General features: G+C 38.7%; 1 protein-coding gene across 1 annotated transcript in view; it reads left to right on the top strand.

Annotated features, from left to right (window-relative positions):
• GMDS (GDP-mannose 4,6-dehydratase) overlaps positions 1–16,243 on the top strand; it is a 595,298-nt gene that overhangs the window by 265,836 nt on the left and 313,219 nt on the right. The window contains exons 5-6 of the mRNA XM_063097816.1: positions 6,596–6,788; positions 7,598–7,702. Of these exons, the coding sequence (XP_062953886.1) occupies positions 6,596–6,788; positions 7,598–7,702 (298 nt within the window). The remainder of the gene's footprint in view (positions 1–6,595; positions 6,789–7,597; positions 7,703–16,243) is intronic.

Below are 16,243 nucleotides of genomic sequence, written 5' to 3'. Positions count from 1 at the left end.
GGGGAATGGGAGGAGAAAAAGCTCAGTGCTGAGCCCCTGTGCTGGAACAGGGATGCAGGGACCTGGCAGGACCTGGCACGAGAGCCTGGAGAGCCTGGCCCGTGAACTGCAAGAATGTGGGAATCCGGGAGCCAAGTGAAGAAAAGGGGAGTCAGGCAGTATTTTGTAGGCCTGAGGTTTTAAAAAATTCATTTATTTCTGTCAGTCTGATTTTTTGTTCTTCTTATTAGGTACAATATGTTTCTACTCTTAACTAAGTCTCCATTGCCTCTGAAAATGCAGCTCTCTTCTTGTGATTGAAAACATACTCCATTGTCAGCCTGCAGTATTGAAAAGATGCAGTAAAAAATAATGACAAAAGCCAAAAAAATTACTCATTTCATCTCCCAGTTATAACTATGGTTTAATTCAGGGGTCGGAAAGCTACTTCTGTAAAGGTCCAGATAGTAAATATTTTCAGCTTTATGGGTAATATGTTCTGTGTCTCAGCTGTTCAACTCTGCTGTTATAGCCTGAAAGCAACTATAGGAGACATGTAAACAAATGTGTGTGGCTGTGTTCCTATAAAACTTTATCACAAAAACAGGTGGTAGGCCACATTTGGCCTGTGGATTACAGTTTTCTGGACCCTGATGTTTTAGTGGATTTTAGAATCATACTTATAACCTTATAACCTTTAGAGGTTGATGAAGCTATAAAGTACTCTTCTGATTTAAAAAAAAAATAAAAGAAACCACTTAATTTGTAACTTTATATTGTAAACAGTCTGCGAACAGTTAGATTTTATCAGCCAATCTTATCCTGCAGCATTTTGAATATCATGCATATGCTTCATTTTTAATGTAGTTACTTAACAGTCTGCAGACATGCAGCCATCTTCCCCGTATCTTCCCCTGCCTCATTTACTGTCTTCAGCCTAACTGCTTTTAATCCTTACCCATGAGTTATGTCCTCTGAATAACAACCTACTACTTACGTAAATTGGATTCTCTAGCATAAGTAAAAGCTTCTAAGTTGGACAAACTTTCTTTATTCTGCATTGTAATGATTGAGGTGTTTGGTTCACCATGAATATAACATATGTGTATATAATGCATGGAGTATATAACATTCACCGTGAGCATAATAAGTGGCTCCACCACTGGCTGTAGCTTCTCTGTCTAGTTCAAGTGCTTACCTGTTCTCAGGATTAAGTAATATACACATGTAAAATGCTTAGAATGATGTTTGCCTCATACTGAGTTCTTAAAAATACTACCTGTTCTTTTCATGTAGCTGTTTAGGCATCACATATATAAATGAAAAAGTAGCCAAGGAAAGAGAAAAAAGCCACAACATCTCTTTGCTGTTCAAACTTGACTGCAAATAATTGAAAAAGACTTGGAAAAGACTGCAAATACTATTGGATATAAACTTATACCTAAAATAGTTTAAGTACTGGCTTAACAGATATGTAGTGTTAGAAAGGATCTTAAAGATCATCTATTTCAGGATTTCTTAATCTGCAACCCATAAAATCCCCAGAAACTGTAGGCAACATTTTGTTTGTGTGCACCTACACACACATGCTTGTGTGCAGTTTTATTTCTCTTTAGAGCATCAGATTTTTGTGAGACACCTCTCAGAGGTCTGAGTCTGGGCATGGCTGACACCTGCTTCCATCGTGAGCACCATACAGTCATGGAGACCCACTGTGGGTTCCAGCTCTGTTGCTCCTGGACAGTGGGATTTACAGCAGTTGCATCTCTCTGAACCGCGGGACCTGGCTTTTGTTTCCCCTAGAATTGTTAGGAAGTTTGAACAAGAGCATTTTTAAATTGTGAAGTATCACATAAAAGTATAATTGTTAAGGTGAGGAAACTATGCTCAGAGAGAGCAATGAAGGGGTCTGCCAACAGTTACCACCAGTGGTCCCAGAGCACTGATACCCCTCTCCTGAGGTCTTCTCAGTATGCTGCCCCCTCAACATGGGGCCACAGCTTTCTCTGAGAACAAAAAGTCCTAGTGCCAAGACCATTCAACTGGGAAAGAATAGCCTTTTCAGCAAATGGTGCTGGGACAACTGATATTCATCTGTAAACAATGAAGTTGAACTCTAACCATATAAAAAAATGAACTCAAAATGTGTCATAGAACTAAGTGTAAGAGATAAAACAATAAAACTCTTAGAATAAAACATAAGAGTAAATTGTCATGATCTTGGGTTAAGCAAAGCACAAGTGACAAAAGAAATTGGAGATGAATTGGAATTTTGTGCTTCATGGGACACCATGAAGAAAGTGAAAAGACAGTCATCATAATGGGTGAAAAAATTGCAAGTTATGTATCTGATAAGTGACTTGTATCCAGAATATATGAAGAAGTTTTACAATTCAGTAACTAAAAGACAAGTAGCCCAATTTAAAAACAGACAAAGGATTCAAATACACATTTCTGCAAAGAGATACAAACTGCCAATAAGAACATGAAAAGATGTTCAACATCATTAGTCATCAGGAAAATGCAAATCAAAACCACAGTGACATACCACTTCACACCACTATCATGACTATAATCAAAAAGACAGACCACAACAAGTATTTGGTAGGATGTGGAGAAATTGAAACCCTTATGCATTGCTGGTGAGAATGTAAAATGATGCAGCCGATTTGGAAAACAGTATGGCAGTTCCTCAGAATATTAAACGTAGTGTTACCATATGACCCAGCAACTTCAATCCTAGGTATATATTTAAGAGAAATGAAAGCATGATAAATGATTCTTCACAAGATGGCAGAATAGATGGTCCCTAGCATCACTCTCTCCCATAAATCAACCAATTTACAACTATTAAAAAGCAACGACAGCCAAGCTGGGGCTGCTAGAGCTCAGGGGACGAGGAGAGACCTACGGAGCGCATGAAGGCAGGAGAAGCCACGATGAGAGAAAGAAGGGACTGCTCCCACCATTTTGAGCCCTGGCTGCTTCCAGGCTGGCCCTGCTGAGCACACGGAGCAAGAGCTGGCAAAAGTTGTGTTTGTGCCCGTCTATAAAGTTGCTGGGAGGCGGCAGGGGAGAAGATGGCCTTGGCCCCTAGGCAAGCAAGACCACTAACAGGGTTCCTGTGGATCCACAGAGGAATGAGGAGCCACAGACAACTGAAAAAAGGAGCCACACAGAGGCCGGTGAGTCATTGCAAAGAACTGGTGCATGGCCTGTCCCATGGGAAGTGTTTGGAGTGCAGGCAGTGGGGGAGATGGGCCCACCAGGGAAACACTGGGGCACAGCATGGACATGATCTATCCCCCAGTCAGTGCAGGCCCACTCTGTGTAGACTGGTCATGGATACAGAACTGCAGGGGGTGCAATTTGCTGAAAAGACTCAGGCCCAGACTAGAGGTTCCACACAACCCAGGTGCACTGGCCTCATGAGACCTGGAAGTACATACAAGGTCAACCATTAAAACCTAAGCTGCACAAAACGCCTTCCTCAGGGAATCAGCAGCAATAAAGCAATTTATCTCAACTACAGAGCTCCTAAGCCAGGGAGTAGGGAGGGCCAAGGACCTCAGCTCTCCCCCGCCTGCCCTCCACACGCACCCCAGCGATGACCACCAAGCAGCTGCAGGAAGCTTCCCAGGCTCCCAAGCTGGGGCAGTGGGGGGAGCTGAGAGCCATTAGCCACGCCCCTCCCCCAACATCCACAACCAGCCCAGTGATGACCACCAAGCCTCCACAGGAAGCACCCTGGGCTCCCGAGCCGGGGCAATGATGGGGCTGATGGCCTCAGCCATGCACCCCTGGCATCCACAACCAGCCCAGCAATGAGCACCGAGCTGCCACAGGAAGCCCCCTGTGTTCCTGACCTGGGGTGGTGGGGGGCTGAGGGCTTTAGCCACACCCCTCTAACATTTGAATCCAACCCAGGAACGACCCAGCAGGCATTGGAAGCCCCCTGGTCTCCCCTGATGGAATGAGAGGGTGGCCATGTGCCTTGATCACACCCCCCTGTTTCCCCCTCTTCCCACCCTGTTCCCCCCCCCCCAATTTGCTCTGCAACAATATCTTAGAATGAGACATAGAACCGGGGGAAGCTGAACCCAGCTGCAGCTAGGTAGGCTGTCACTGCTGCTGGCACCCTGCCGGGGTCCTGAGGGCTGAAGCCCGGGGAAGCTGAACCCTGCCGCAACTAGGTAGGCTGTCACTGCTGCTGGCACCCCGCCGGGGTCCTGAGGGCTGAAGCCCGGGGAAGCTGAACCCAGCCACAACTAGGTAGGCTGTGTGCACTGCCCCAGGTCCTGCTGGGGTCCTGAGGCATGGACCTGGAAGAAGCTGAATCCAGCCACAACCAGGTAAAGAGCACAGCAAAAACTCCATTTTCACACAGGTACCCACCATAGCCACTGTAATTGCCATGGCTGCCGCAAAAATGGCCAGTCTCTATAGTAGCAGTCACAGCCACTGTGCAGATAGTATGCCAGACTCTCAACTACATTGACACGAGGTGAGGCACCAGTGGAGACCAGAACAAAAAAAGAAGGAGAGGTCCTCTCTCTCCACAAAACACACTCCAGAGTAACAGAAGAATCATCTGGTTTACAGTAATAGGGGAGGACTTGATCACACGTGTCTGAGCATTGCAGAGATTATCTGGGCAACAGATCAACAGAGGAACAGTTAATCTATCAGATGGAGAGAACAAATCTACGGTTATTAGAGGGAAGAGGGGGAAAGGGAAGAGGGGAGGGGAGACATTGGATATTGGATGAGGGGCATAAAGAATAAGTATGGTTTATAACAGTGAATATGCTATTAAAAATAAATTAAAAACAAAAAAGAAAGCAAGCATGATAAATGAAAGAAGCCAGTCACAAAAGGCCACACACCTATACACCTGCTGCCTCCTCCCAAATATATTTTTTCTGGGGGTATTGATGGGTGGTACTGGGATCCAGATCCTTGTCCTTGGTGTTATAACACCACACCCCAACCAGATGCATAGAGGCAGAAAGTAGATTAATGGCTGTTGGAATGGGAGTTGGAGACTAGGGAGTGACTGCTAATGGGTATGGAGTTTCTTTCTGGGTGATGAAAATGTTCTGGAATTAGATGGTGGTGAATTGTAAAATTTAAAAGGGTGAATTTTATGGTATGTAAATGATATCTCAATAAACTGTTTTTACAAAAGAAGAAAATGGTCTCAAATCTGCTTTCGCATTTGAAAGATTGTGGGTGAAGTATACTCTTTTTCTTTATTTCATGGCTGCCATGTGAGCTTTACTCACAGGTCTGAGCGATGAGTGAGTCGGGTCCTGGTTGAGCAATTGCCTAAGTTCCCTAAATACCTTCTGCATATACAAGGCCACAGCTTCTGCTCAGGGGACACTCAGGACCAGGCCATGATGAAGGTCAGTGGCCTTACTCACCCCAAAGAGGGTTTTTTTCCAGGTGAAGATTGAAGTCATTCACTCGGTAGCAGGAGAATAGTGTTTGCATTGTGCCCAGCTGTGTTCAGCCTCTGAATAAACCCATGACAAAGATTATCAGTCTCCTTATTTTAAAAGATTTAATTTAGGTTAATTTGTTCATTATTTGTAGAGATAATTTAAGAAAAAAGCATATCAGTTACGTTTACTTAAAAAAATACTTTAAGGGGCCGAGCCCGTGGCGCACTTGGTAGAGTGCTGCGCTGGGAGCGCGGCGACGCTCCCGCCGCAGGTTCGGATCCTATATAGGACTGACCGTCGGTGCACTCACTGGCTGAGTGCCGGTCATGAAAAAATGACAAAAAAAAAAAAAAAAAAAAAAAAAAAAAAAAATACTTTAAGGAACTGCGCAATATTGAATTAATTCTGAACACCCTCTTAGAAGTTAGTCAATTCATACATATATTAGCTAGTGTCTAGTCAGTTCATATATATATATATATATATATATTAGCTAGTGTCTTGCTGCATGCGCTGTACCTCATAATAAAAGAAGATTATGTATACATGTAATATACTGCAAAATCATCATTGTATCTTAATTTAAAATAGAGGGCTGGCTGGTCAGCTTAGTTGATTAGAGCATGGCATTGTTACACCAAGGTCAAGGGTTCGGATCCCTGTACCAGCCAGCCACCAAAAAACAAGCAAAATAGAAAATAAAACATCCTTTAAAAAAATTAACTGTGTTCTAAAGCACATGTTCTCAAGCTTCTCTGTGGACATAAATCAATTGGGAATCATTAAAAATGTGAACTTCCTGGGCCCTTCCCCCAGGAAATTGGCTCAAACTGAATTTTTAAGGAACACCCCAAAGGATTCTGAAGAACACAGGTTTGCCCTATGATAAATGGTGCTCTAGGGACTCTGGCCTTGAATTAGGAGGCAATATAAGGGTGGTTAAAGTATTCTTCACAGTACCATAGGTAATTTATAAGTATTAAGATATTTTCCAGCAATTTGATATAAGAAATAGATGACATCCACACTCTTATTCTGCTATTAGAAAATAGGACTATTTTCTTCCCAACATGACACTTAACAGTGTGTGACATCATAGTCCCTGTAACCCAGCCAACATCTCTGTGCTGTTACCCAGTAATGTAGCGCTGTCTGCCCTCTCTTTCCAGATTTCTTTTGACTTAGCTGAGTATACTGCGGATGTTGACGGGGTCGGCACTTTACGGCTTCTGGATGCAGTTAAGACCTGTGGCCTTATCAACTCTGTGAAGTTCTACCAAGCCTCAACAAGTGAACTTTATGGGAAGGTGCAAGAAATACCCCAGAAGGAGACCACCCCTTTTTATCCTCGGTCACCCTATGGTGAGAATGGGTGGGCACCATTGTGCGTGCTCGACACTCTCTGTGGGTGTGGGGGCATGTGTTTCTGCTCCCATTCTGCTGCTGTCTCACAGCCGAAGTCACTTGGGTGTGAGATTAGCATTAAGATAGACTCAAGTGACTAGACTTGTTGAGAAGCATACCTTTATACGTTGCTGACTACAGGTATTTGCTGCTATTGCCTCCGGGGTGAGATTAACACCTCACTTCACCAGTCTGTGTTCATTCAACCCTTCCATGCAGATCAATTTAAAAGGAAAATTAGACCCAACATGATTCTCTTTCTGAACTGTTGTGAGATTATGTTGAAGTGATTAGGTTTCATGATTTTTATTTCCCCAGTGAAACTTTCTCTGAGCTCAAACTTAAAAAAAAAAAGACCATTGTATCTAACATATTTATGAAGAGAATATTCACTAAAGATTTCAGTGGTAAAGTTTGTAAACAGTCTGAATGTTAAGATCCCCAATTTTTCCTTTTTGATTCCTTAAAACAAAGGAAATAAGACCTAAGAAAGGTCAGCTTGATACATTCACACACTATAGTTGAATCAATTAGGCAGTGAAAAAACAAGCTGTGGGTGTGACAAAAGTAAGAGACTCAAATATTTTCTTGTGAACATGATTAATTGTCATAGGAACGTTTATTTTGTCTTTGGCTTTTGATTTATATTTTTTTCTATTTTGATACATTACAAATTATAATTTTTGCAGATTGTTATCATTTAAGATGAGTGAAAATCACTGTCTTTTTAAATAAACCTCATTGCTTTTAAAAAATTATTCCAATAGGGGCAGCAAAACTCTATGCCTACTGGATCGTGGTGAACTTCCGTGAGGCATATAATCTCTTTGCAGTGAATGGCATTCTCTTCAATCATGAGAGTCCCAGAAGAGGTGAGTCACCATATCAAAAAGAGAATTTCAGACTTGAACAATAACAAAAAGATGTGCGTATATTCTGCATATGTACCATAGAGACTCTGCAAATGTTGACATCCATATCTAACTATTATGAATGTCAGAGGTGGTACGTGAAGGAACATAAATACAGCCTTCATGGCTTACCACATTTGTAGAGCTTTTTAATTCAACATGAAAAACTGAACATTATTCCATTTTTACCATTTTCATTAGTAGGTCTTATCAACTGTGTTTTCAATCTAAGTATTAGAAAGTTTCCATGTGAATGCAAAAGAATAAATAATAAATTATTGGTTGTTTCTGGAAGTTACTCCTATTCACATAGACTCAATTTGTAGAATCTATACTATTTTTTTACTTTGAATCAGTTGGATATTCAGTGTTCTTTCTTCACATTCCATTAAACAGACTCCTGCAAGTTACTGTGCTTCTAGTGAGTATTTTAAAATCAATTTGAAAATTAGTTCTTATATTTAGAAGCCCTGTCAGTTTTTGTCAGAAAGCTGTATTTGTTTGTATTGGCTTGTTGCGTTTTCATAGCTGTTGATGAGACTGTAGCAGTATTCTAGCTCTCCTGTTCCCAGTATTAGGTTTTAAATATGAAAATATGTATACCCATCATTACTTCTAATTTACTAAAGCATGAGAAGTTTGTACAAAGCTTGCACATTCTTTACCAAGTATAAATTATCTGTATAATCTGATACCGAGAAGTTTTATTAAATTTCGCTGTCATTTAGTCTTTTAGTCTGAGAATAAGTCCAATGTTATAAATTGTTTCATGCACAACCATTTAGTGATGCTTATAACTGTTTCAGTGAAATTTTATGTGACTATATAGCCACCTAATTAAACCAACAAGTCATGAAGAAAGATTAAAGTGACAGGTTGTACCTTTAGCGTCAGTACATTTTTATTTTATAATTGCTTAAGTTAAAATTTCCCATGATGGACTGTTAAAGCACAGGAACCTCTCTGTTGCCCAAAAGGAAAACAAGTTAGCAAGCAGCCAGAAGTGTTTCTTTACTTTCCTGGTTCTGGGTTTCATTAATTAGAGAAAAAGGAAAAGGAAGATCCTAGCTGTCCTTACCTGCAGTGTTTGTATGCCGGCTGTTCAAGGAGTCTGTTCAGTGAACGAAGGTCCCGCCTCATTTGTCACAAACATGTTCATACACATTGTTTAGGTTTCTGTATTCTTACCTCCTCAACTTTTCTACCTCAAAAAAATAAATAAAAGTTAATTGTGGATCAGGTTAGGATAGGGAAAAGCGTTCTTGAGTTGGAGACTAAGATGGTAACTTTGCATATAACTTCTCCCAGTCCTCTATTTGTGTACCTTGTAATGAGAACTAATTTTTTGTCTTTGTTGACATTAATCATTTTCTTTAAAAAAAAAAAATTAAAAATTAATACTACTTCTTTATTTAAAAGAAAATATTAGAGCAGGGTATAAGGGTAAATGAGAAAGTTCTCTTTCTCATACTAACTCCCAGCCCTATGTCCAGGCCCATGTCGGAAGTGCTCCATGTCTCTTCAGACATGCAAAGAGGAGGTTATCCTATACGTATTGCTTTACAGCTTAGGTCTCCTGTTGAATGTTTGTTGAGAACTTGTTCTTGTAGCACACACTGTTTTGTTTTGTTTTATTGTATAACAAGAAATCAATGGTATCCAATTTTTTACTCCATTTATATAATTAAATAATGGAAAAATATAGAAGTATATGTGAAAATGATGTTAATACTTTCTTTAATACAATATCTAATACTTAATATTTATAGCATTTCTTGAAACTTGAAAATTAGTTTTCATATTATATTAATCTGACAGTAATGTTGTTTTGCCAAGATTGTTTTCTAAGGAGACTTCTTTGCCAGACTGAGAATTCCTTAATAGCAGGACTATGTTGTATTAAATCTCCAGCTTCAAAATAGTGCCTAACTGCTAATAAGCATTCAGTAAATATTTTTAAATAAATGAATGAATGGACATCTCATGTTTCAATAGAACTTTGCTGACTTCTAAACTAGGTGGTCTGAATTAGAGAACCGGAGGAATTTATAGTATAGTTCTAAATAAATATTTTTATTGATTTCATGCATACACTAATTAAAGCTAACAAACTATTTTGAAGTAAAGATTCAGGCTGACATGTGTTAATAAACAGATAAAGTTAATTTTTAATTAATAGTCTTAGTTTGTTTATCTACAATTTGCTGTGATACTTTTTTTTAAGGTTGGTTGATCAGTTCTACATCAGTCCCCTTATGCCCTGTTATCACAGGGAACACTTTTTTCTAGATGATGCAGTGGTAAATCTCAGTGTAGTCCAAGGTATACAGTCCTAAGCGCTTGATTAGTAGAGCCCAAGCTGATGCAGTTTTTAGGGGACACATTCTTTCTCTAGTGAAAAATCGTTAACAAGTTCCTTTTTGATTGCACGAATAGTATTCCATGAGAATTTCTGACTTTAAAAAATGTGGAAGAAGTATTTTTTAATATAAAGATATTCTAGACCAGAGGTTAGCAAACTCTGGCTCATGGGCCAAATCCAGCTCACCAACCTATTTTTGTAAATAAAGTTTTACTGGAACACAGCCAGACTCATTTGTTTACATATTGTCTATGGTTGCTTTCACACTAGAGTCCTGTAACCTGCAAAGCCTAAAATATTTCGTGTCTGGGCCTTTAAGAAAACATTTGCTGGCACCAGTTGTAGTCAGATCCGCAACATCCAAGAAACTTTTCATTTGGGTTTATCATGGGTCTCTTTCAAGGTAGCAAGGTAGTATTTGAAAGAAAGATTTCCAACAAACGTTGAAGGCAAGGAGTCAATGGTTACCAGTCTTTCAGCAGAATTCCTGAAATATTTTGATCAGTTGGGGTTCTGTTGTCCTTTACTGCTGTACTCAAGTGACCAAGTGCTGTAAAGTAAAGCTAATTGTCAGCGAGGTAGGGAACCAAACAAGCTTGTGGCTGACCAAAGGTCTTAGCATAGTTCGTCACAGCAGCTCCAGCTCCTGAGTTTTGACATTTTCTCATCATGTTTTTGACTGTCTAAGGAGTTTTTTCTCCATTCCAATAGTTTTTGGTTTTCTTTTTTCCTTTCCTTTTTTTTTTTTTTTTTTGAAGACTTCATTTACTTCAGTTTTCTCTTTAAATATGTATGTTTTGTTTTGAGAACTTTATAATACATCTAGAGATAGCTGGAATGACCTGGGTTAGCATAAAATCAACAGTTGGAAACTGCTGATTTAGAGAATAAAGCCGATAATCTAATGACTTGGCCTCTCTGTCAGTCAGCCGTTCAGTTAGTTTTTCAATGAAAACAAGATGATTGATATACTCATGACTTAGGTTTGCTTTTTATAAAATGCAGGCACTTTAGTAATATTTAGTACAAATTAATAATGAATAATAGTTAAAATTTTAGAATTATATGTTCATAAGACATGAAAATATATATTAGCATATGTTTTGTGAATAACTATTACTATGTATTATATACTGATATTCACAGATATTAACAAAGTGATTTTAATCATGAGCACTGTTTTTTAAAATAAATATAGCATTTATTTTTAAATTAAGAGTAAATGCTTTATTTTATGAATAAATTGCACAGAACTGAATGTGTATCTGAAAAACTTTTTCCTCTCATGTTATTTCTCCAACCTTATAATTCTGTATCCAGCTGGTTGTTTTATTTACATATCTCTGTATTTGTATTTACATAAACACAATGTTCTGTTTGCCACAAATGTGGCTATGGTGACACCTTTCTACTGGAAACACAGATGTGTATATGAGGAGTCTTCAGAAAGTTCGTGGAAAGATTCACAAACTTTTAATTCCATATTTACATGAACTTTTTGAAGTACCCTTGTATTCTCCATTTAGGAGAAAAAGTTTTGTTTATTATCTAGAACTATTTAATTTCTGTGAGGAAATCAACACATACAAAATTTTTTTTACCTTTGTTGCTAAATTTCTTTGAAAAGGAAGGCAGTTAATAAGACTGATATCATAAAGATGTTAATTTATATAAGTTAAACTAATGAAAAAATACTGAGAGATTTTTGATTACTTTCAAATAGCTCGTAAATAAGGATATTAGTTCTTTTCAAGTATATTATTTACAATAATAAAATCTACTTTGAAATTTAAGATTATTCTACACAGAAAGAGGTCAGTTTAAGAAGGAGGTCAATTTTCTAGTCTTTCAAGGCGGATGTTTTCTTATTTGATTCCTCTTGGTCTTTCGAGCGTTAGGGAAATTCTGGGCAATGTAGTGACTGGTGCTTCCAGAACGGACTGAAGAGGTAGTGTCTGGCTGACTGAGCCTACCTCGCGGGCCGTTAGTTTACCAGCAGTGAGTCACACGCAGTGACTGGCATCATCCCTGTGTCCCTCTAGCCTGAGTAAGAAGTCACACTCCACACCGACTGAGTGTGTCTTCCATTGTCCTCCTACTCTTCCTCTTCTCTTTTTTAAAGTGCTTACGAATGGAACATTTGCTCAGCTCTGGGTAAAGTGTTATCCCTTGTCAGTAGGTTTTGTCCTTTTCTTTCTCCTTCTGTGGTTGCCTGACCCCTGCGCAGCGTCCTCTTCTACTCACCGCGTGTAACTGTGCTGCTGCTGCTCCGTGACCACGGGGCCTGGTCCAGGGCTCCACTGCCACCTCTTCCCCCAGGACCTCCTCAGCTGCTGGGCTCTCTGCTTTCTGTAGAATTCTACGAGAGCCCACTAAATACCACCAAGAGGCTGGCGTGTGTGCTCATCTTATTTCGTGTTTCATTCTTGGTCAAGAAGGATTTTTTATCATTTCCTAGCTGAGGAACCAGAGTAATTTGGCCATCATCATCATCATCAAGCATTTGATGTAGTGATTTCGTACCTTCAAGGTACTTTTAGAGGCATTGTGATGAACTCGTTTAACTTACACATTTCTTTATGCATAATAAAAATTCGTACTTACTTCTATCTTTTTACAATTTTTTATTTTTAAAAATGTATATGAACTCATTCGATACTGTTCTTTCTTGGAAAAGCTGATTCACATCAGCTGTACGTGTTCATCAGTGAAGAGACGTCCGAGTCATCAACCTAACTGATGTCAGCATGGGGATGGGGGTAACCTAAACATTGTTCATTGTCGTGGAAATAGCGTATATTTGAATTTTCGAGTGGAAACTGGAGCAAATCAAGCCATGTGAGGCAGAGAGAAAACGTGGACTTCACAGTGAATTAAATGGAGAAGTTGGAAATTTCGTGTCTCAATTGCCCTTATCTTTTGTAAAAGACATTAATTAGTTTGGTTAAAGGCAATATTCCCTTCAGATGGTTAGCAGAAGTAATCACAAGAAAACATCAGTTTTATAATGTTAAAATAATAATGTGATATGAAGCAAATAATTTATCTTGAGTATCATCAAGAAGTTGGCAATTAGAAGAAATAGAACTAATATAAAGTATATTTAAAATCATGTGGCAATAAGAAGATTTAATAAAGTACCTTAAATATATCCATAATTAACAGTTTGAGAGTACCACAAATGGATGGTGTACCACCATTGTTTAGATATTGAGCCATTTTTAGATGATACAGCACATTCCTCTAAATACGGGCTTCATAAGAAATCATATATCAGTCTAAACATAGTATTCGCCTGACCAAGAGAATCTGACATTTTAAGGTTCATGAACTTGTGGTTTTGAGTTTTAGTCTTGAGCATTTCTTTTAGCCGCCAAGTGTTTTACTTTGTAAAATGTCTAACTATGATTACTATCATAAATTAAATCTTCAGGTTTTTTAACTGTAATTCATGTAAGAATTACATAGTAATCATAGATCATATTTTTCCTTTCAGTTTTTCTAGATACAGTTCTTTGTTGCTGTAAAGATAAGATTAATATTCTCAACTGGGGGTGGGGGAATGAGAGGTGGGGAGAGGGTGACTTTGCCTCCCAGAGGACATGTGGCAATGGCTGGTTGTCACAACTGAGGAGGGGGCTGCTCCTGGCATCTGGTAGGTAGAGGCCAGGGACGCTACTGAACGTCCTGCAATGCACAGGACAGCCCCCATAACAAAGAATCATCTAGTCCAAAACATTGATAGTGGAGAGAGTGAGAAACCCTGCTCTACAATTTCACCCTGCAAAATATTGTCACAGAATCTACAAGAATGTCATTTTTAGGAATTGGATCTCACTTTTCTTTATGTATCACTTTTACTTTGCAATAAATCCATCATAGAGCTTTAGCAAACACTTACCTGAACACAGGAGAAAAACACTCTGATTTAAGCAGTTCCTTGTGAAGCTCTTTAGGCCTCAGGTGTCTAGTCTACTGTCAGTCAGACCCGATTCAGGGCAGTCCGGAGAGCAGAGTTGAGATCTCAGGACTCTCCTCATAACTGGAGACTGGATCTTCACATTAGTGACCCACTGACCCACAGAGCCAAGTCAGGGTGTGTCTGGAACCCTCCCTTGCCTCTAAAATCAATGAACATGTTTACCTTCTTTTATTAGTTATAACAAGAACAAATATTTCCTTTGGGAATGAGCTGTAGAGTCTATGTTCTGGCTTTGGTATAAAGCAGCCGTTAAAACTGATTCAAGATTATCATTTAACGCAAAGGATTACAGTGATATTAGTGTGTGAGGTTTACTGTATATGAAGATTTTCTTTTAATGTGTCTAGAATTCATAGATATGTTAGTGCTTTAGGGGATAATAGAATGCATGATAGAAATTAAATAACTAAAACTTGTTTTTATTTAATCAAAATAAACAGAAAGTACTCTATGTATAAATAGTACATATATATGTGTAAATAAAAATCTTTTAGAAAGCTACCAAGTTAGTGTTTGTCAATTTGACTAGCAAATTCAAATTCATGCTGCTGTGGATACATCAAGAAATAAGTAAACCAATATCAAGCACCTCAATATTTATATTTCTGTCTGTCAAAGGTGCTTTGTGATTTTTTTAGATGAGCACCAGAGCCTTATTGAAAAAATTTAGCTGCCCATTGTGAAATCAGAGGATGAAGTAATCTCCTGTTAGAGTTCAGTAGAGCATTATAGGTTTTACACAATACCATTTTGTCTGTTCATAAATGGTTAGATTGTTGGCCACTACCTTTGGACCTACCAGGTTCTGGGTGGCCTTTCTGGTTGGAGCACAAAGTGACATCATCTGGTTTACTATTGCATTTGTAAACTATGATACTTCACAGATGACACATATACTTGGTGATCACAAAGCTGTCTGGCCCATGTTATTCTCTGTGGAGAGATGAGGTGTAATTGCTTAAACATGAAAGACTTTTGAAGCAGTACTTGGTCTAATGGAGGTGGTTATTACCACCAAACCAATGAAGTCCCCTCCCACCTACTGAGGTGAGACTTCAGGAACTGTTAAATTGAATTCAAGTTTGTTTTTTTTTAATGTTTCATAATTTATGTGACATTTATATTTGAAATCCAACTTATGACTGTCTGATCTCACATAGCACAACTCCCTGCCGTATAGCCAGGCAGTGTACATAGAGACCTTGGCTACTCACCAGCTCTGTGCATTTGGGCAGAGTACTTACTCAGACTCCAGTGTCCTCATCCACATGTGGAGAGGGTGGTCATGCCCACCTGTCAGGGGCATTGTGAAGATCACCTGCCTTATCAGCCCACTGTGCAGGAGAATGTATGTGGAAAAGACTGATACAGTGCCTGGTCCTTTTCCTCCTCTTTTCTTTCCTCTTCCTGTATTTTCAGTGCTGGGTCCTAGAGTATTAGTTTCTTTACTCCTCCCTTTTTAATGAAACACCTGTTGGAGTCAGCTCTGTTAGTGGGATTCTGGTGGTAGCTGGTGTTAGACTAGGACAGTGAGAAATGTGAATGCAATAGGGCCTGCCAACTAGAGATGGTCTTGAACAAAAAACCAAGAATATATCAGAGATATTTACAGATGAACAGAGTAGTCACTGAGTTGCAAAAAGATAAAATGTAAGTGGTATTGAAGAATTGCTGGGATCACAAAAAAAGCCATTTACAAATGAGTTTCTGGCAGGTAAACCAGTCAACATTTGAATTAGGGGAATCAGAAAAAGATGATGAATGAAAGGATTATGGATAAATACCAAAGGCCTTTGAAAGACCCTTGAAAAAATTAATGAAACCCTCAAATATTTTTTAAAATGATTCACGTATTTTTATTAATGGCCCCATGAAAATCTTACATGAAGTACATACAGTTTTGTCAAAAAATTGCAAACCAGATAAAAGCAAACACTTTATTTTTTGGCTATACTAATGGGAAACACATAGATAAAGTTATAATTTAAATTTTATTAATTATAAGATGAATTATAATTTTTTTGAAATGATATTTTGATGTTTTTTTTCAAAATTTAGTTTGAGTCAGAGCTTTCTTTTTCACCATTTTTTATGGAATTTTGTTTTCACCTTTAATTGGCTCAAAGAAGGATTCAGAAGTACTGAACTTGGATTCAAT

This window comes from Cynocephalus volans, chromosome 5 (assembly GCF_027409185.1).
Source record: "Cynocephalus volans isolate mCynVol1 chromosome 5, mCynVol1.pri, whole genome shotgun sequence".
NCBI classification, from domain to species: domain Eukaryota; kingdom Metazoa; phylum Chordata; class Mammalia; order Dermoptera; family Cynocephalidae; genus Cynocephalus; species Cynocephalus volans.
Note: the sequence above shows the minus strand (reverse complement) of the source record. Positions and strands in the feature narration are given on the sequence as shown.